This window comes from Macrosteles quadrilineatus, unplaced genomic scaffold, assembly GCF_028750875.1.
Source record: "Macrosteles quadrilineatus isolate MER2022 unplaced genomic scaffold, UCM_ALF_1.0 Scaffold_1__1_contigs__length_201487025, whole genome shotgun sequence".
NCBI classification, from domain to species: Eukaryota; Metazoa; Arthropoda; class Insecta; order Hemiptera; family Cicadellidae; genus Macrosteles; species Macrosteles quadrilineatus.
Genome location: NW_026542594.1, coordinates 57623635 through 57646639, shown reverse-complemented (window position 1 = coordinate 57646639; position 23005 = coordinate 57623635). Strand labels below are relative to the sequence as shown.

At 34.6% G+C, this 23005-nt stretch overlaps 1 protein-coding gene across 2 annotated transcripts in view; it reads left to right on the top strand.

Annotated features, from left to right (window-relative positions):
- LOC128983197 (lysosomal alpha-mannosidase) overlaps positions 1-23005 on the top strand; it is a 92252-nt gene that overhangs the window by 10787 nt on the left and 58460 nt on the right. Inside the window, exons 2-7 of one of the 2 annotated variants that reach the window (XM_054402392.1) lie at positions 5854-5956; positions 7760-7841; positions 7962-8147; positions 13915-14120; positions 14470-14606; positions 16837-16970. In XM_054402392.1, coding sequence (XP_054258367.1) covers positions 5854-5956; positions 7760-7841; positions 7962-8147; positions 13915-14120; positions 14470-14606; positions 16837-16970 — 848 coding nt within the window. Of the gene's footprint in view, positions 1-5853; positions 5957-7759; positions 7842-7961; positions 8148-13914; positions 14121-14469; positions 14607-14909; positions 15047-16836; positions 16971-23005 lie in introns of both variants that reach the window. The other variant, XM_054402391.1, reaches the window with a different exon arrangement.

Below are 23005 nucleotides of genomic sequence, written 5' to 3'. Positions count from 1 at the left end.
CATACCTGTATATAAATGTATATCAATAGATATATCAATATATAGATATATAGATACATGTAGATCAATATTGTAGTTATGTTAATGGTAAACAATGTAACAAAAAGATGCGAATGCGATCCGATTATTAATTACAGAGAAAATAGCAAATTGGTAATCATCGACACTTTGAACCTTTGAGGGGGCTGGGGGGTAACCATCAATAGGGTCAAATTCAGCTTTACCCTAATTATTTCCCCTTCTAAACCTTATTGACTGGGCTATTATGGGTTAAGTAACTATGTTGATTGAACAAAATAACAAGGAAATGGTAACTAACCCATGTTAAAATCGTCATGAAATTTACTAATTGTTATAGTATAGAATAGATTGTAAATAAATACTCGTAAAAAAAAATACCCCCGCTGCAGCAAACCTGCCGACTAAGCGAATTTCCATTTGTCTGATTTGATTTCTACTAAATCTATCTTAATAACATTAGGTTTAACGATTACCTATGTTTGCTGCTACAAGAAAACTAATAAACTGGGTTTTTTAGTAAAATATTAATATAGCTTAGTATAAAATAAATAAAATTGCCAAGTTCGATCAAAATATATCCATTTACAGGCAAACTACAACATTTTACAATATTCTCCATAAGAATAACATGGGAATTTTAAATTAAAATTTTTTTTTAATTTTCTCCGTTACCAATTATTGTACAAAAACACTTTGGTGTACTAAATTGTTTGTTTTTTAAGCTCTTTAAAAAGGTCTCGAGAGAAATTGAGAAATTTTAAGTTTTGAGGGTCAAAAATAAGAAAAAACAATTTTTACACCATAAACCCCCTTAAAAACCCCGTTCCCATGGTCTGATCATGCTGGTTTGTGAACTCATTCAAGTTTATTCCGCCTTACACCTTTACACCAAATTTCATCAAAATCGGGCGAAAATTACTCAAGTTATCGCTTTCACGGACACACACACACACACACACACACACACATATATATCTTACTAATATTATAAATCTGAAAGTTTGTGAGTTTGTGTGTGTGTGTGTTGCTCAATCACGCATAAACTACTGGACGGATTGGGCTGAAATTTGGCATGATGATAGCTCACATTCCCGATTAACATTAAAGCATATTATTATCCCAAAAATCCTTTCGGGCTCCGCCCCAGTGGCTCTGTAGTTCCCCATGTAAACCTTATGGTTTTTCATATTTAAAAAGAATTAATGAATCTTAACAGCTGTTTCAATTAAACAAGTTGGTTCTGTTCTATGATGTTCAATAGCATAAAAGTTACAAGGATTACCAACAGGGTGCAGCACTATTATTTTTTTTTTTATTTAAGACAACAGCTATAATTTCCAACCAAAAGGTGAGTGAGCGTAGCGAACGAACTTCAACCTGGAGGCGAGTTAGCGTAGCGAACGAGCTAACCTGAAGGCAAGTGAGCGCAGCGAACGAGCTCCAACCTAAAGTTGAGTGAACGTAGCGAACGAACTTCAACCAGGACGTGAATGAGCCATGCGAATACTTATGAAGTTAAACGGGGCAAAGCCTCTATAAAAGCCTCTATAAAAAATTTTTATAGGGTATATATATATATATATATACCTCTATAAAAATTTGAACGAATGGTGTTTTTGGCCTCTGGGGACATCAAAATGAAAAAAGTAAATCGGTCTCGGGCCTAGGTCTTACCATGCCACCTACGGTAATACTTCCCTATAGGGAAATTCGCTAAAAAGGAAAAGGTAAACAAAAGAAATGTCACTATATCACATGTGTTTACAACAAGCCATCCACAGTATACAAGCAAATTACAAAATATAATAAAAAGAAGTAAAACATCAGTTGGTTTTAATTGGCATAAAACTATTACCGTATGCTAAATCCCAATGAAAATAAACGGTATCAGCATTCTGACATATACTTTCTCCCATAAGTTTGTCAACAACCTTTATCATGTGTAAGCGGTGAGAGTAAATATACGGAAATGGGATTTGTACAATTTTCTTCAGAATTTAAAGGACTATAACATACTAAATTTTTATCAAAATCGTTTGAGCCATTTTTGAGAAAATCAGATTTTTCCGGTTTTTTATGGGAAAATTCCCATTAAAAATCAAAATTAAAAAAAAATGAAACAAACGCCTGGAGATACCATGGATTTGAACCTACACACCAAATTTCATCGAAATCGGAACACAGGTGTAGTCTCTAGCTCTGTACACATCCAGACACACACACACACACACGCACACACACACACACACACACAAAGACATCACTTCGAAAACCACTTTTTGGGGTCCAGGGGGACCCAAAACGAATATATCCACTCAAAACTCAAACTCGAAAATTTTGACGAAAACAATACTTTCTCCATATACTATATGGTATAGGGGGAGAAAGTAAAAAAACCAACAAACAGAATTTCTATTTCTGTAGAAGTTGTATCGAAAAAGCAAAAAATCATTGTCACAGGCCATTTTGAAACTATTGTAATATGATTTTATCTTATTTTTATCTGCTGTCTTTAGTGAGAGTAAGAGTAGAACTAGAACAACGGGTATCAATGACTAAAGGGGAGAAACAACGGGTTTCAATGACTAGAGGGGAGAAACGTTTTGTGCGAGTAGTACTTAAACTTACATTACAGAGTTGTTATTAGTTCAGCAATCAAATGTCTGTCTATGGTTTGTAATAAAAATGCTTTTCGTAAATTATAAAATGATTGTTTACAATATTGTTTTATTTTCATTTAAAAATGATTGCATTGATGTAAAGAAATCAAAATAAAGTTAACTTTTCAAACTGTCTTAAACACCGTTAAGATTTTCTATTTAACCATTAGAATTTTAAATTTTTACGTGAAAGAGGCCCAAGGGATACTCGCATTCCTTATCATAGAACCACTGTTTATAATGAATCATCCTTGGTAACATCATGACACCACGGAACTCCATACATTTTTCCATCAAATCTATAGAAAACCGATCCCGACTGATGGTGGCGCTGAAAGAATATTACCTTGACCGGATAGCCGTGGCTTGGCAGGATGGTGTGCTCTAGAGCTAGATGCAGCAGAACGTGTATGTGTCTGTATGTTGGCGGAATGTTTATAGATATAATACAAAATATAAATGTTCCCAAACTCTGCACTGCTAACCTATACTACTTCCTTCACGACTTACTACGTCGTGGACCTGTTTCCCTCCCTTCCTAGAGCATTTTAAGATTGCAGATACATTAATCTAACTGCCACAGACGGTTCCCAGACACCGCACTGATGGCCTGTCCTACTTCCTTCATCACTTCCTAAGTCATGTACCTGTTTCCCTTCCTTGCCATAGTATTTTATATACGTTAATTTAACTGCCCCAAAGCCTTCCCACACTCCGCACTGCTAGCCTTTACTACTTCCTTTACCACCTCCTACGTCATGGACCTGTTTCCCTTCCTTCCCATAGCATTTTAATAGTTTAGATACATTAATCTAAATTCCCTTAAAGCGTTCCCACACACTGCACTGCTAGCCTTTACTAATTCCTTCACCACTTTCTACATCGTGGACCTATATGGTTTCCTCCCTTCCCAATACCATTTTAGGATTTTAGATACATTAATCTAACTGTCCCACACTCTGCCCTGCTACCCTTTACTACTTCCTTTGCCACTTCCTACGTCGTGGACCTGTTCACCTTCCTTCCCATAGCATTATAGTATTGCAGATACATTACTGTAACTACCACAAACGGTTCCCACACTTTGCACTGCCAGCCTTTACTACTTCCCTCACCACTTCCAACGTTGTGGACATGTTACCCTCTCTTCCCATAGCATTTTAGGATTGCAGATACATTAATATAACTGCCACAGATGGTTCTCACCCTACGAAGTGTTCGCCTTTACCATTTCCTTCACTACTTCCTACATCTTGGACCTGTTTCCCTCCCTTCCCATAACATTTTAGTATTGCAGATACATTAATGTAACTGCCACAAACGTTTCCCAAACCTCACACTTCTCAGCCTCAGCCTTTACTACTTCCTTCACCACTTCCCATGTCATGGACCTGTTTAAGTTTGCCAATAATGAGATTGATCCATGAATATGATTCACCTACGAATTGTTTAAGATAAAATGTTATTTGTTATAAACTTATTTAGCTACGTAAATAAAATCTGTTAAATACCGTTCCTAAGAAAGTATGATTTATCTATGACTGTACCTATTCGATCAGTGTTCGTTTCCAAATTGCGACTTAAATGTTTTAAGACTTTCTCTGTATTATTTGATCAGTTCTCATCATCCAAATTTTTTCCTTTGTACTGTGTTTAGGTTGTGGCTTTATTTGAACTTCAAATCATTTGGACATGTGCTATAATTCCTTGTTTTAGCGAATTTCCCATATAGGGAATAAGCTATTACCGTAGTACTCATGGTAAGACCTGGACCCGGGACCGATTTTTTTTTTCGTTTTGAGGTCCCTAGAGGCCAAAAACACCATCCTTTCAAATTCATATATATATATATATGTGTCCGTTAGCGCGATAACTCGAGCAAAAATGATCCGATTTTGATTAAATTTGGTACAAACGTGTAAACCTACGTTTATTCGAACAAGTTCGCAAACCAGCATGATCGGACCATGGGAACGGGGGTTAATGGGGGCTTTTATGGGGTAAAAATGGGTTTTTCCTATTTTTGACCCAAAAAACATACAATTTTGCAATTTCTTTCCAAACTATTTTGTAGAGCTTAAAAAAACAAATAATTTAATATATTGAAGCGTTATAATGCGCCTAATGGTTACGGAGAAAATTCAAAAAAATTGTTAATTTAAAATTCCCATGTTATTCTTATGGAGAATAAGTAAATTGTTGTAGTTTGCTTGTTTATTAACATATATTGCCCAAATTTGGAAAATGTTTTTATTTCTTACTAACTATTAACATTTTACATAAAAAATCACTTTTACCCTCCCTGTTGCAGCAAACCTAAGTTTGTGTTAAACTGATTCTATTTAAATAGGGAATAAATGTGATATTTTTAAGGAGACATTTTAGTGTAAATCCAATCAGGCAAATGGAAATTCGCTTAGTCTGCAGGTTTGCTGCGGCGGGGGTATTGTTTACATTTACGTTGTTATTTTGTAACCATCATGGCAACCCATAAGACCAATGTTAAAGTTTAAAAACTTTGAGTTAATTTAAAATTATATACGCATTATCAAAAATTGAAATTGGTTACGTCTAAACCATCTAAACATTTGACAAAACAACCTTCGTAAGTTTGGCTGAAATATGTTTAGCCGTTATTTAGATTAAGTGTTATAAAGATTGCAATGATGTTGATCCCAAAGAGCTTCGCTTCGCTCCGCTCAATTAATAGGCAAGCATGTTTCTTTAAAACCTTTTTTCTCAGCAATAGTGTGCATCGCAGGGAAAATCTATGTGAGAGAGATATTTTCCTGTAGATGTGCAGAATCCCTTTATAAATTAAAATAGGCTCAAAAATAAGCACAAAAAATGAATTTATAATAAAAAAAATTAGCATGGGCCTTATGGGTTGCAATGCTGGCGTCAAAATAACAACGAATTATAAACAGAAAATCAAAACAAATAGAAGAAATTCCAATCACATGTTTTATTTACAGTGTGGTGTGAAAAATAGACAAGTCTGTAAGTTACATTACATATTTTTGGTCGAGTTTTCGACCACTGGACGACCTTTAGTACTTACTAATATTTATAATATCATCAGTTCATTCAAGTGTTTGATGATTATTAATTTTAAATTATTTAGTAACATTGAATAGCCATTAACCTCAATTTATTATGGTCGATGTTTTAGTCATGCCCTGTGCCTAAGGAGGGATTCATAAACGTACATCTGATACCACACACCCATGATGACGTGGGTTGGCTAAAAACTCTTGACCAGTACTATTACGGGAGTGAGTATAACATCTGGTATCTTTAGAATTGAGATAACTACAGTATTGGTATTAATTAGTATTAGTCTCTGTCTCCAAACTGTTGCTCTTATAGGATATATGATATATCTGGAAACATGAAACTGTCAACGTGACAGCAGTAAAATTTTGTTTTTATATACAAGTATAATATTCAATATTGGCTACAACTATAATAATTGGTTTTGTGTCAATTTGCCCATCAAAGCAACAAACTAAATATGAATTTTGTTCTCAATAAAACATTTTTACTGACAAAGAATTTGTTTACAAACCATTCATCAAGATGATGTTTCAATACGTGCACGTATGTATGTACGTTAATATTGGATGTGGAAGTGAGAAAATGTTCCCAGTCTTATGCTATTTTGATGGTAGTTGACCAAAACCACAGTAAAAGATCTATAACCCAGAACTAACTGAGCCATAAGTAACATTGTGTTTGAACCTGTTAGTGCCTGAATAACACATTATTCAGTGATAAGCTACCGCTGACCCTCAGGGGACGGCCTGCTAGGAGTCAGAAGAAAATTTTAAATAAGTACCTAAGAAGCATAGCTTGATATGCACTTTAAAATAAAGGTCCTTACTAGTAAAATACAATGCTGTAAATTTGAGCTATAAAGGGGAAAAACTATTCCTTTATGTAAATATGGTGAGTTATTTGATGGATTTGGGATACTATTTGTTTTTATATTAGATGATAAGAGCCATATCAAAAGCTGATAGGAGAGTCTCAAATTACAAGGATCCTGACGTCAATGACCTGTGACCCCAAATCTGATCAGTTTTAACTCATTAGATCTGAAATTGTAATTGTAGTACTGTACATTTAGTTAAAGTTTAAACTAGGGCTAAACGATATACCTGGCACTATAAAAATACAGTAATAGCTATCTTAATGTGTACAGTTTAGGTATGAATTGAATCTATTCAATATTGCTTAATAGTTCAAATTAAAATGTTAATAGGCTAAAACAACTTAAACCAAAAGGGTGCACAGTTTATCTGTGATGGAATTGTGTTTTGTAATGAAAAACATAAGCTTAACCTACCTTTTAGTACTTTATTGAAAATTTTCAGTTTTTGATTGGACACTAAAATAACTTTTTAAGTAGCCTATAATCAACTCACAATTTCATTCACCCTACAATGTCTTGGTCCTGGTAATGTACTGAATGTAGACCCTTGTACGAGGTTGTAAGTGATCCCATCAATCAAATACACTCTCCTCAATTGCTGTCTCTAATATAGAAAATTGTTCCACAACTTCTCTTTTTTTTAATTTTATATTATTTAAGTATGTAAACTTTCTAGTTTCAATTTTTTATGTAATATGGTATACACAGTATTCATAATTTAGTAGGTACATACTTTACATTATTTGAAGAACAATATTACAAATTAAATTTGCTTTTATCAGCCTTATATTTATTGCTACATTTTGAAAAACAAAAAAATAAAGAAGTGACAAATGAAGGAGCCTTTTTGGTATTGAGAAAAATGTTAAATTTTGTATCAGTTTAGTGCACACTAGATAGAGATTTGAGTGCAATACCTCTCGGTATTAGTATAGGTTTAGCAACGTTTTATCTATGATATTGGTCAATATGGCAGCTTTGAAAATGGGTGAATGATTTAAAACCCATATTAAATCTTTCAAAAAGAATATCAAACTCCCAGCAGTTATGCCATCTTCAGTATGACACCCAGTCTGAGATACCATGAACCAATAATCTCTTATTGGTTGAATTTAATAATATTATAATCTCATTTCTTTTACAGGTAAGTCCAAAATTCAGCTTGCAGGGGTTCAGTACATATTGGACAGTGTTGTTCAACAATTGAAACATGATCCTAACAAAAGGTATGGTTAGTCAAATTTTCAATTTAAAAATTGAAATATGTTATTGAAGCGCCTTTCTAATAGATCTTCACTATGACTATGAGTAATCAATGACAAATTTAAATAAAATGTTGCACCTAGGTTCATCTATGTAGAGACAGCCTTCTTCTGGAAGTGGTGGCAGCAGCAAGCAGACCACGAGCGTCACATTGTAAAGCGTCTGGTTGCTAACGGACAACTTGAGTTCATTGGAGGTGCTTGGTCCATGCACGATGAGGCCACCACTCACTATCAGTCCATCATTGACCAGTTTACTTGGGGCTTCAGGTAGAGTTGAAGAATGAAGAGTTGATTCTTATGGTTACCTGTACTGCTCCGATATCATTACTACTCTTGCTTGCACAAAAAAATGTATTGGTAAACAAACTCTTATTTTCTTCCTCTGAGATTGAAATATTAACTATTTTTATTTTTAAGACAACAAAAAGGTCAAACTAACTCTTTTGAAAAATTAATGAATGCATGAAACATTGATATAGCAGTGTTCCTTATGAATAAAGGATAACATAGGTGTGATACTCAAGCATAGCCTCCTCTAACACAAGGCGGCGACAAGACAACACCGCTATCAAATAGCCATTGAAATCAACATCAACACCGTCAAAACAAAATAGCTGTTGAACTTATTAATAATGGAGAGAATAGGCAATGTTTATGTTTACACTTTCGTCGTTATTTATGTTATTACCATGGCATTAGTTTTGAGATTGCGACGCCACACACCAACGCTGTGGCCTTGTATAGAGGAGGCTATGACTCAAGCCATAGGCTGACGTATAACATCTGATAACACTGTATCAACAATTTAAATTGGAACACAACTACCCAAATTTGAGCAAAAGGCAAATATGTCAAGGAAGTTTTGTAACAACTGATTTCAGGCAGGAAGAAGTGTTTGGGTTAAATTACAAGATTTTTACCAATTAGATTTTATTCTAAAAGCTTTATTAATGCATTTTCATTTTAGTATATGCATACTGTTGTGATTTGTCATATGGTGTTTAGGTTTCTACCTGTCTTTACATCATAAAAGAATCTTACTGTAATTATTGTATACTAGCTGTGTGCCCGTTCTACGTACGGGGATCTTATAGTAGTCAGTTGAATGTGACAAAAATCACACAATGTTGGGTTTTTGGACATTTGTAATTTTATTTCTTAAGTAGGTAGGCAGCTTATTCTATGGAAAAGTACTGGTATCAAGGATCGTCGTCGAAAAGGTTGTTAGATGAATAAATAGGTAGGCGTACGTACTCAAGAGATGGGCTATGAGCCTATTGGCTGTATGGTCCAGCGATTGCATTACACAGTGAGTAGAAACAGAAAGTGACACATTGGAAAAGCAAGTTTAGCATCATCCGTAAACCTCTGTTACAATCACCCACTGCAGTTGTGATTTTTTTGCTTTACACTTTACACAATTGCCATTGAAGCGCCGTCAATGGAGTGGAAACCTTGTTTGTAAGCTATTGGCGACTATCATTAAGTGTCCCAGCCATATACAACACTGATTCAAGGTCTTTTGTTTGGTTATCAAAACTCAAGAACAATTTTATACACAAAGAATTTCTGGTTCCTGACCTAGATGATGCCTAGTTATTTAATTTCATTTACGGTTACACTATGATATTGCACTTGCGATTAATTAAATCCGTTATGTAAGAAAAACGCGTTTTATCCTACTTGGTTGGGATTTGCTTTCAAAACGTGATTCGAAATGGTTGCGGTTTTTGTAAACAACATTTGTAAACATATCAGTGACAGCTAGAAAAAATAATCTTGATCCGAATAGCTGTTCGTTATTTCATAGACGATTATGTGATAAAAATTGAACGAAAATTTGACAAAAATCGCACAAAACTGCATTTTTGAACGTCCGTAATTTTATTTACAAAGTAGTGAGGCCATATTTTAATCGCTAAAGACACTCTCGCCAATCCAGTGAACACATTAAAATTACTTGGATCTTGATAGGTACTCTCGTTTTCACGGAGAAGATTGCGTAAAATGCCATCTTGAGTTTTACAGACAGACAGAAAGACAGACAGACAGACAGACAGACAGAAATAGAGATAAGACTTGTTTCTGCTTCTTTAATGTATAAAACGTAAAAATAACCTAAAAATATATAATTCTGAGCAATGTACAGACAAAACTCTAATTTTATTTATATAGAAGAAGATTAAAACGTGGGAGGATTTTTTATTTCAAGATTATGACTCAACTACTTGAGGGATATTCATGATTTTTATGTTGAAAGAAAAATCATTTTGAAAGGAAGGGAATGTCGAAGCTAAGATTTTAGTTTGGGGTTTCAGTTTTTTTAGAAATCAAGTTATAATTTTAAAATACCCCCGCCGCAGCAAACCTGCAGACTAAGCGAATTTCCATTTGACTGATTGGATTTACACTGAAATGTCTACTTAAAAATATAACATTTATTCCCTATTTAAATATAATTATTTTAACAAGTACTTAGGTTTGTACTTAGGTTTGCTGCATCAGGGAGGGTAAAACTGTTTTTTTTTTGTAAAATTTTAATAGTTAGTAAGAAATAAAAACATTTTCCAAATTTGATCAAAATATGTTCATAAACAAGCAAACTACAACAGTTTACTTATTCTCCATAAGAATAACATGGGAATTTTAAATTTACAATTTTTTGGAATTTTCTCCGTAACCATTAGGCGCATAATAACGCTTCAATATACTAAATTATTTGTTTTTTTAAGCTCTACAAAATGGTTTGGAAAGAAATTGCTAAATTTTATGTTTTTTGGGTCAAAAATGGGAAAAACCTATTTTTACCCCATAAAACCCCCCGTAAACCCCCGTTCCCAAGGTCCGATCATGCTGGATCGCGAACTCGTTCGAATAAACGTAGGTTTACACGTTTGTACCAAATTTCATCAAAATCGGATCATTTTTGCTCGAGTTATCGTGCTGACGGACATATATATATGTATATATATATGTATATATATATATATGAATTTGAACGGATGGTGTTTTTGGCCTCTAGGGACCTCAAAACGAAAAAAAAAAATCGGTCCCGCGTCCAGGTCTTACCATGAGTACTACGGTAATAGCTTATTCCCTATATGGGAAATTCGCTAAAAAGATTAGCAGAGTCGACACTTATTTGAAGTTTGTTTCAATGTAATTAGGTTTCACTAAAAGTATGGTTTCAAATTGTCACTTAAATGTTTACGTTTCAGGATGTTTACAAAATATTGATCGTCAGTATTACACGTTACTGCATGTAGTTTTTTCTTACCGTAACGGATTTGTGTTTTCAGGAAATGTGTAATTTTGAACTATATATATACTTATCCTAAACACTTGCAATCAAGTTTCAACGTAAACATAATCTGTGTAAACATAGGTCTATGCTGTGAAAACTAGAACTCATGTTAGGGAAATATTTTTTCAAGAAAATATCACTTAATTGATTAAGTTTGAAGTCGTTGGCAGGCGGTTGATAGTTGTCTTTATGTGCCAATGTCTGTTTGGCGACATACAAAATATTGGTTATTTATGACATTGTCAACCGGTACAGAAGGTAGCAATATTAGTCTCTAGAAAACTGTTATAGTCCTAATGGCTGTCAGTAGAAACCAAAATCAATTTATACCACACCATAGATATCCCAGTAGCACTGTAATGTTCAGAATCTTGGGCACTGACCAAGAGGTATCTGAAAAATGGTATTATTGGGTTTTGAGAATAAAGAGCAGAAAAAAAATACGGACCAGTTCAAGATAACAGAAATTAAGATACGAAAGAATAGAGAGCTAAGAGAAATATATAAGCGCCCAGATATATAGGGGTGCTACAACCCCTAATTCAACTCAACTTCAAACTCAACCAACACCAACTACAACAATCAAAACTCAACCACCAAAAGTGGTCGACTTTTAAACGTTGTATTCCAAGGTCTACCACAAGCTAGACAAGGAATGAAGTGGAAAGACCAAGTAATGAAATAAGTCTCTAAACTTGGGTCTAAATTATAAGAGGCGGGTGATAGAAGAAATGGAGATGTCTTGTGTAACTACACAAGGCCAAAACCTTAATGTTTTAATTTAATGGCCATGGAGGTAATATAAGTTTAGTAATAGTATTCAATGGAAGGTGGTAGCTACTTAAACAGTTTAGGAAATAGCCCCCAGTTTTACCTCAAGGCTTTTCCCATCAACGAAGTTACTGTTTTACTGTAAAATCATTGGATTTAAAATGCAAGCCGAATATTATTGGATAAAAAAAAGGTGGCCATTACACTAGACTCCCTCTTATCCGGACACCTTTTAACCGGACATCAGTTTAACACTTGGTGGAAATGACATCTCTTTAACCGGACAATTTTTATCAGCACATCGGTTTAACCGGACTAGATCGGCAGGGAGTGGGAGTTACTGAAACTACTGTTCTCGTGGGAAAGATTTTAGAACTGTGATCACGTGTCTAAATACGTAATAATCATTATTGGCTTATACAGCATGCATTCAAACGGTCCGTTTTAACAAGTTTTTGGGGACGTCGGTTTAACCGGAAAAACCGTTATCCGGACTGTTCTCGGTCCCGAGGAGTCCGGATAAGAGGGAGTCTACTGTAAAACTGTGAGAATTTGCCTTTACACCGGTTATGTTTTTGTCTGCAGCTCTTTAAAAAATCTTATGTAGTGTGTCTTTATTAACAATAGGGTTACATTCAATCACGAAAGGTAGTGAATGTTCGAGATCATGCTGAATATGACGTAAAATGTGTGTGTGCTTGAAAGTATAGCATTTTTTATACACTGTTTCAGAGTTTTCCTTGGTGATCTAGGAAATGTCATATGTAGGGTGTTCTAGAGTGTATTATAACTTTCAAAATAAAATATGAAAAATGTGTGATGGTCCATAATGTTCTACGATAGAGTAAGAATATTTCACATGTTTCTAGATTTAGTGGATGTAAAAAATATTAAAGACTAGCAGAGTACCCGTCCTTCGTACGGGGTTGGCATATAAGTTTAAAATGCTTATTGCAGTTATACTCAAGCTTTACGTTTGCAATGGGGGAGGACATAGTTTGATAAAATTTGCTTCTTTAAATTTACGGTATACTATGGTATTACACGTCTACCATAGCCATAATGTTCTACCACTTCACCTAAACAATAAAGAAAAATAAATTATTAAAAATTTGCAAAAAATCACAAATTATTCATGACAATAAAAACATAAACATAACTGTAAAGAATCCTACTTTGACAGTTTTCATTGCATATCACAGTTTTTAGTTGCTGCTTAGTTCAAATTAGCTTTTTACATAAATGCAAAGGAAATTATAGTGCTGCACCCTGTTGGTAAATCTTATAACTTTTTAATGATTTTGCATATCATAGAACCAGCAATTTTAGTTGAAACAGCTGACTAAATTCTTTAATTCCCTTTAAATATGAATACTCATAAGGTTAACATGGGGAACTACAGAGCCACTGGGGCGGAGACCGAAAGGATTTTTGAGATAAGAATAGGCCTATATGTTAATCGGGAATGTGAGCTATCATCATGTCAAATTTCAGCCCAATCCGTCCTGTGGTTTATGCGTGATGCGTGATTGAACTTCAAACAAACAAACAAACAAACAAACAAACAAACACACAAACTTTCACATTTATAATATTAGTAAGACAGACAAGACTTTGACAAAAAAGATGTGTATTATATTTGGACATTATTTACAAAGTAATAATAATAAAACATATGTTGGTTCAATTAAAATAAAGAAAGAAGGCAGGCATAAATTATATAACATATTAAAGAACACAAGTCAATATGTTAATACGAAACATATTACATCAATATTGTACATTGTATTGTGTTCGGACAAATCCGGATTTTGCTGCTATTTGTGAGTTATAATGTGCTGGTAACTTCACAGAGTCACTGATATTAAACAACATAAAAGTACTTATTTCTTTGTGAAGTATGGTGAACTATATAAAACAATGTGATTGATGTATTTTTGTAAATGGTGATGTTTACAGGAAGTTGAATGATACTTTTGGGGAATGCGGAGTTCCCAAGGTAGGATGGCAAATCGACCCATTCGGACATTCTCGAGAGACGGCTTCTATCATGGCACGTCTGGGCTTTGATGGTTTGTTTGTAGGCAGGATCGACTACATGGATAAAGCCACAAGACTAATACACAAAGATATGGAAATGATCTGGGAAGCAAGTCCGAACCTTGGTATGTATGGTTTTACTTAGATAGGGTTAGATTTGATTTTTGTTAAGATATATAAATTGTTCACAGTTGACTTTACTTTGCATTGACCAAAGTACAATTTTAAAATAATAAAGTACAGTTTGTAATAATGCAATTATATATAGGGTGAACGAACCACTGAATAACTAAAGCTGAAGGTGATGTTTAACCCTTCCAGGGCTAAATTAAATGAAGGGCTGGAGCTTAATTCTGGCTGGACACAAAGTCAATTTCAATTATTCAATGTACAGTAAAATAAAGAAAAAATTAAAATTTCACTCATAAGTGTTTTAGAACGCATACAGCTAATGAACGATGAAACATATTTCAGGCAAAGAAGCAGATTTGTTTACTGGTGTTTTGTTCAATACCTACTCAGCACCTAAAGGATTTTGTTTTGATATTTTATGTGAGGATGAACCAGTAATTGATGATAAAAAGAGCCCAGACTACAATGCTGACAAACGGGTAAGTAGGTTTGGGGTTTTGTTTTTGGTCATTCACTTATGAATATTTTAATACATCTTTTGTATGCCCTCGTGAAAATGAAATAAAACAAATTAATTAGTGTCTTAAATCAAGCAACATATTATTTTAAATACCGGTACCTAATGTGTAAGTATATGTTTAATTATTTATTATATACATAGAAATAGTGTTTTTTTTTATTCAGGTTTCCATGTTTCAGTGAATCAAAAAAATAATCACATTTTTATTGCTAATATTATGCTATGTTGCTTATTCTTACTAAATACTATATTAAAATTGTAGGCAGCAGAGTTTGAAAGGAACATACTTCAACAGCTGAATTTTTATAAATCAAAGAACAACATAGCCATCACAATGGGAGGAGATTTTACTTATCAGGATGCACATTACCACCTTGTTAACATTGATAGGCTTATCAGGTATTGACGTAAGACCATCTTACTTTTTCCTTTTCTGGTTGCTTTTGAGTCTTGATGGCTTATTGTCTTGTCTTGCTTTAGAATAGACATTTATTTGAGGAAATCATGCTTAAAATGTTTTACTTCATAAAATTGTCTTTCTCCCCCTATACAGGAATGAAAAGCTGATCGAACGTAGAATAGATGACTGATGCTGTTTATGATATTTTCAATATATGTTAATTTATGCTCTCTTACCTGAAACTTGTCATCTCACAGTTGATTTTCAATAATTTACAATCTCTCTACAATTTTTTTTACTGTAATTAAAGTAATTCCAAACTGTTAAACCAGGTAACTTCTTTCACAATTATTGTTTGCTTATAACACAAATATGGTCTGTACATACAGGGTGTTTTTAAAAAAATGCCGGGATTCCAAACGGTCATTGCTCGGGGACTATTCAAGATAATCAAACGATTTAAACGTCATATTGAAGTGAAAATAATAACGTTTTTTTCTCATTCTTTCATACAATTTGGAATGATTTAATAAAATTCAGATTTTCATCAATCTTATATGAGCGTAAAACTGGCAAAGTCCTTACGCTTAGGGCGATCGGGTGGTTTATCTAATTTCTTAACTGAATCTTTTTTGGCACAAAAACTATATCTTTTATAGATAACATCTTAAAGTGACCAATTTATGTTTGTTAAACTGAAGACTTCGTCGGGCAATCGATTCTTTCGGGCTTATGATGAAGAATTGTCGGATTTCTTCGGCTATGTCATCGCTTGTTTTTAGCCGGCCAGTTGAATGTCTTTTCAAAACACTTCGGTGCCATGAAACTCATTAAACCAGCTTCAAGTGTCTTTATCATCAAATAGATTTAAATTTAGTTTAATTTAGCAATAGATACAAACTCTGCGAACTACAGATTACATTCTGTGCCTTCTGTTGCGGCATAAACGTCGTACTGGCAACTGGCGTCAGGCGTATGAGTCACAATAGCGGCCTATCACCTCGCACCTGTTTTACGCATGCCAAGGTCAAAGTTTCCTCCCTTGCTACACGGGGAAAAAAATTAGTTACTTTAGCTTCAATTTGACGTATAAAACATTTAGTTACCTTGAATAGTATCCAAGCAATTACCATTTAAAATCCCGGCATTCTTTTAAAAACACCCTGTACTACTTTCACTTTGGTTATTTATTGAATACAAGTTTTGATGAAGAAAAATATGTCTGTTTTACTATTTATTGACATTCATTATTTCTGGTTATCCATTATTCAACTGGCTGGGTAGTTGAGTGGTTATAGTGCTCGCCTCGTAATCAAAAGGTCGCCGGTTCGATCCTGAGAAAAGTCAGTAGCTTTTTGATGGTTCGAAACTGGACCCCAGCTGTTCCTGATCATTGGGCTTTAAATAAATTATCCTGACTAATGAAACCGCTGATCTTAGTCAGTAACAAAGCTACACAGGTCCACACACCATCCTACACTCATCTTTCACTCATATTTGGGTTAAAATACGCACCTTGGTGGCCTTCCCATCTCAATGATCGATCGATCATTTCTCTCAGCTGCAAACTTACACTTCCCCAATTTTATTTTTAGGCTACTTCATTTGTTGAAAATGTAAAAGGTATAAAAAAAATATAATGGAAGAAACATAGCTGTAACTATGGGTGAAGATTTCCAATATCAGGCTGCTCATATAAATTTTAGAAACATGGACTCCCTCATTACGTAAGCCTAAGTTAGGCATGCGGCGGTAGTGTTTAGTTGAATGAAACTGTGGTGTTTTACAGGCGACTCAGTTCAGAGCTGAGATACTGGCTAGACATCTTGTGTATCACGGGTCTAACATAGCTGTAGCTATGGGGGATGACTTTAACTTTCAAGCAGCTCATATCTACTTCGCCAATATTGACCGACTAATCACGTAATAATATTAGTATACTATAGATGAAGGGTAACATAAAAATGTTAAGTTATTTCTGTTTAGGTAACATGTTTGGGTAACATGGGTAGTTGATGGGTAACATTAGAGTTCCCATATAATTTTAACCTCGATGACATAATCCAATTCAACTTAAAAATAAATGCTGCAGCAAAAAAATGCAGGCAGTGGGGAAGCATGATATGTTATGGGGGAATTTAAACAATAACTATTTTGGTAATACAGTAGAGCCCCTCATATACGACCATGATGGGACCGGGCCATGGTCGAAATGGCAAAAAGGTCGGATATCGGGAGGAGTATGACCTGCAGTCTTCGCGATATCAGTAATCGTCTCCCATGATCGCAACAACACGCATAACTTGCAGTCTCCGCGACTTTGGTAATTGTCTCCCGCGACGGCGACAGTGGTGATCGTCTGCCGCGATTAAGGCAACATCCGCGATTGGCCTTTCGGTCAACCGATTGCACTCGGCGTTATCGCCTTAAACAGGAAACAAGTAGACGGCCGGACACTTGTCGGATATCCCGAGGAGTCAGTTATTCCGAGGTCGGATATGAGGGGTTCTACTGTACCACACATTTGATATCTTTTGACATTTTTATCAACTGTGGGAAATAACAAGTCAACACTAAAGAAGGCCTAAAGATATTTACATCACAAGATCAACTTTTAATTGAATTAAATAAATACAGTGTCGACAAACAGTTTACAAAAATCACCCGTTTTATTTGTCTAATATTGGTTTTTAAAGCCAATATTGGGCAAATCTCTGACAGTGTATATGTTTTCATCATATAAAAAAACTCATTTAGAAGGAAATAGTGTAATTAAATATCAAACATGAGTAGTTAGTTAGTAAAAAGACTTCAACCCTCCGAGTGTCCCGTAGTTTTGGCCTTAATGTTTGCCTATTTTTTGCGCATTTGCAAGGTTTTATTAAAACGGATCTGAGAAGCTTAAAAACAATGTCAATTATACTGTTCTATATACCATTTTGTTTGGAAAATCATGGGCTTCAATATTATACATAAAACATAAGGAACATTTATTTCAAAAAATTTTTTAGGTAAAAAAAATATTTTGGAAAATAAAAAAAAAAATAAGTTTGCGCTCAATGAAATTGTATAAATTATAGGCCTATAAATATTTAAAAATAGCCACTTTGTTCTAAATTTTATGAGGATTACAAATATATAATAATATAAGGAAGTAGATTTGCAAATAAATAAGTTATGGGCAAAAAACAGATTTCAGTACATAGCGTTTAGCTAAGAATGCATAGCCTAACCATAGCTAGGAATCTGGCTGATAATTTACATCAATATCACTACCTACTTCTTCAGGATCATCAACCAGCCCTTCAAAATCACTTAAATCTTCTTATAATGCACCACGTATATCACTACTTTTGATTTTTAACACTAAAACAATGATAAACGTAATAAAACACATCAGTCATCGGTGCGAGGTTAACCAAGCTGTTTACAAATACGCACGTCAGCTGTCTGCTACAATTATGATCGGCTCGAGAAAAAAAAGCGCTTAGAGACAGACCTCGGGAGAAAGCTTAGAATCTAGTCATAGAGCCTTCGCCGTAAACAGTGTTTGTGAGTCGAAAAATCGACACAAAACACTACACAAAGTGTGTTATGTGTCGATTTTTCGACACATAACACTCGGAGGGTTAAAAAGTATAAATAAAAAGATTTTTTAATTTTAATTTTAATTTTTATGAAAAAGCATTTATGGTGGTGGTATATTTGAGATAAGTATCCATATAGATAAGTGGTATATTTATTACTAAGTTTTGAATTTTGTTGTTATCTTTACATGCATACAGTTGGTGAGTCGGTGGCGTCACAGACTTTGGGCCCAAGGCAGCAATGTTGTGGGTTCGGATCCTGGTCACTGCCAAAAACATTTTATCAGTACAGTCCACACTGTACCGGCTCACCCCTTGCTTTGTTTGATACGTTCCCCGCACAGGCAGTTAATCTTTGTGGACGGGCAAATGCAAAGTTAAAAGAGGCCGCCAACCTCTTTAACCCTTTCAGTGCTATGCAACGATATATCGTTGTTATTTTAAATCTCTAAGGGATGTAGAGAGGAAGGTTATTTTAACAAAAAGTAGCAAAACGGTCATTGGTGACCTGCATGTTCATAGGATACACTAACAACGACTTAGCTAAAAGATTCGCCCAATCCGATGATTCGAGGTGTATGTCTAAAAACAAGGATTATGAACCCCTCACTATGCCCCAGTGGTTGTAGTATATCGCTACAAACACACAGGTCACCAATTATTTGCCACACAGGACGGGAATCGAACCCGAGCAGACGAATGCCACTGGCCAAGTGACACACGCCCTAGCCTTCTTGACTATCTGTGCTTGTAGGATGAGGAGTCAAAAACTGGTTTTTAAGCTGACGCCAACGATTGCAAACAGATAGCGCTACAGCAGGTTGTTCGATGCGTTACTAGGTAGCAGCACTAGTTAGTCACGGACTATTTAGATGATTTTTTTTCAGTTGAACCATAATAATGATCATAAATTGTGTTACTGAGGCTTTGCTGCAAAAAATTATTTTCCCTAAAATGGCTAAATTGCGACAACCTTATCCAACTAAATCAAGGTTAAATTCAATATTACATTGTAAACTAGATATCTTTTGATTTTATGAGATTTTGGTTTCAAACAATATGCTATCATCAGAACATTACAATTTATAAGAAAACTTGGAAATTTATAACAAAAACTAAGTTTTATTTAATGTTTACCTACTACAAATACCAGGATTTATCTTTGTTATATATTGTCTTATTGTTCAAAATTAGCCTAATCATTAAAATAGTGACAGCATTACAGTTAAAATTCAACAACAGGTAATGGAATTGAAAGGCAAACAAAAAAGTCTTACGAAATACGAAGTATTAGCCTAGCACTAAAAGGGTAAATTTGACTATTGATACAACTAGAAATTCTATCCCCATGTAAAAGTTGTTGCCAGTTTCTTTATCAAAATCTTTGTAATTGATGTGAGCTGCCAACAGACTGTGTTGATCGAATGTACTGATTTCTGTTGAATACACAAACTTCGTTTACCATGTCAAAAAAATTAATTGACTTATTGTGAGCTAGAGCTATAGTAACTGTAAAGACCCATAAACTTGGTCAGCAACAAAAAAAAAATAAAAAATAGAATTTTAGACACTAGCACATTCTGTGACTGGCTCACCCATCTTCTTTTTAACAAAAAATTGGGTACCGCTGTTCCATATAGATAGGATGTCTACTTTAACAAATGAATACCTTTAAGAAGCGAAATGCTTATAGAGAATAGTCAGACTGGAAATTTGCCGCCGAATTTTAGTGCTAGGAATTTTTTCACACGGCGGCTGTGCTACTCTACTATCTTTATCTCTCTCTCCCCCCCTCTCTCTCTCTCTCAAAATATTCTCAGAATTTGCAGATTCTTTGTCTCACTCTCTCTTACTCTGTGAGATAAAACATGAATGTACTCATATGTGAATTGTAGCTAAATTACTTTCAATATTTATTAATTACTGTATTTTCAAAAAGAATATTTAAATTTAATGAAATATAATTAGTGAAATATAATTTAGCTTATTAGTGAAGAAGAAAACTATATTCAAAAATAATGTTTTAAAATTAAATGGTGTCTAGGTAGGAAATATTTCTTTTGTACTGTCCAGTGTCCAGGTGTGAAGTAGCATTGTTGGAAGGAAAGCTAAAGAAAAGGAAGAAAATGTGCTTGTGGTGGAAGATATAGAGAGAGATGGATGTGGGAGCCAAGTCTCCAGTGATTTAAATATCCAAAAGTAAAAATTAACATTCAGAATACATATAAATATTGAATATAAAGAGACATAAAGAAAGAAAAAAATCACTATTCAACAAAATCGGTAATATCAACCTCAATTAACACTTAAAAAACTCATCATCAATTTCCAGCCACCACATTGTGAATTGACTAAATTCAAGTGACTTTCAAATTAAGAACTTATAGCCTAAATTTTTTTATTCTCATTATTAGCCTATCTCATATTATTTAGCCTACTTTAGTACTGTATAAATTAAGTTAATTAGCCTATCAAAATTTCATACCCGGCACGAACCAACCCCTAGATTAAGATAATTTGCTCTCCAAATTGTTAACTAGCCTAGCCCATCATAAAAAACCTAGACCAAAATATAATTTCACTGTCATGGCCCAATGAGATTGTTGTAATAGCTATAGAACCTAAATATATTTTATTGTAACTTCATTGGAATTGTATTATCTATTTTAAGTATATTTTGAAATCCATTAATAAAGAGGAGTAGGTTGCATCTGTCAGCTGACTTGGCCGCACACTTGTGATAGTCTACCTAGCGGCCCGTGGGAACTATCCGAAATTCAAATATTCCCATTAACAAAGGCATTGCGCTTCTTAAAGGGTTTGTATTCATTGACTTCAGTGTCCATTAGTCAACGCTATAGGTAGAATGATGAATGCTTATCAAAATGCGATATTTTGGTAGGATCTTACAGTATTTGGAAGTATTTAACACGTTCGCTGCTACGGACGTTCCGGAACGTCAGCCGGGCCACGGCGCCAGGAGCTAAGAACGTTCCAGAACGTCACCGTTCATTGTTGTTTAACGTTGCTATGGATAAGCCAGCACGTCACAAGGGTTCTATATTTCTTTGCAGCTCGTGGGGACGTACTTTTCTGACAATAAAAAATATAGTTTCCCAAATCACCACCAGGGTCGTTTGGAACAGGGCTTTGTTTTACCTCTTTCCTGCTAGATAGCGACACTACTTTACCGACTGTAACCTGGGTAGTGCTGCTATCTATCAGAATCACTTAGTACTATATCCAAAGCCAGTTTTATTGCAGAACATTGCCATCCAGTATAACTACTGTTGTTTTTACTGTAATTCAGTGTATCGGTGGCAATGTCACGCAGCGGCCGAGCGTAGTTCAGCAACTGGCGCCGTCCCGGCATCTAGCGCTCAGCAGCGAACGTGTTAAGCGGTGTTTTACACTCTTGTTATCAGACGATACTTGTTGCTCATGACTATTACTTGTAAAACACAGTTTCTACAGTCAAAAATCACACCAATAGATAGAGAATGCCTATCCAACTAACATTGTAACAACTGAAACACAGTCAAGTACACAGAAGTGTAGATGATAATTACAGAAAAACGAATGATATGCTTGCAAATAACTCCGCATCTAGCCTACCTAAAGTTAAGGTAAATAGTTTAAATAGTCCTACCATATGAGTGAGATCAATAAGTCTTGGACACTATATTAGTAATTAATTAAAAGTTTAGCGTCTGACAATGCCGGACTATAATGTCGGAGGAAATAGTTTACACACTTGATTTTGGAGCTGTACAAAAAAGTAGTTTAACTACTTAGAAAAACCCAGAGTTTATAACAATTTTCATGGTTTAATTGTTAATTCTACCTATACAAAAATATTTGTAGCTTGTTTATAAAAATGAATATGGAACTCAGAACTTAAAAGAGCGTTGTTTTTATAGTTTCAAATACCATCTTTAATACAATAGATATATTATGAACTAATTCAAGTTTTCAGAATGTTTGCTTCACCCAAATAGTTCTTTGTGTTAATTATAATAATTATCTTTTTCCAAAAACTGTAACACTTGAACAATTCAAAAAGCTGGTTTAGAAGGCAATCGACTTGGTTATTGGACACCATTCATAATGCCAAGGCATATTGTTACACATATTTTTGAAATCGATTAATATTTTATGTTTAGGAGTGCTCATCACTAGGGCTTCTCATGGCCGGCAGCCAAATTGCTTAACATCACGTCTCGCATGCTCCATGGTCTTATGTGATTGTTGTCCACAATATAGCCCAGTTTGCTGTAGAATGTAGTTTGTTTTCCCTTGGTTTTAAACTGATTGGCATCGTGCATGTGATTAGTATGCATCTTATTTTTTGTCATCTGCCTCTACTACAAT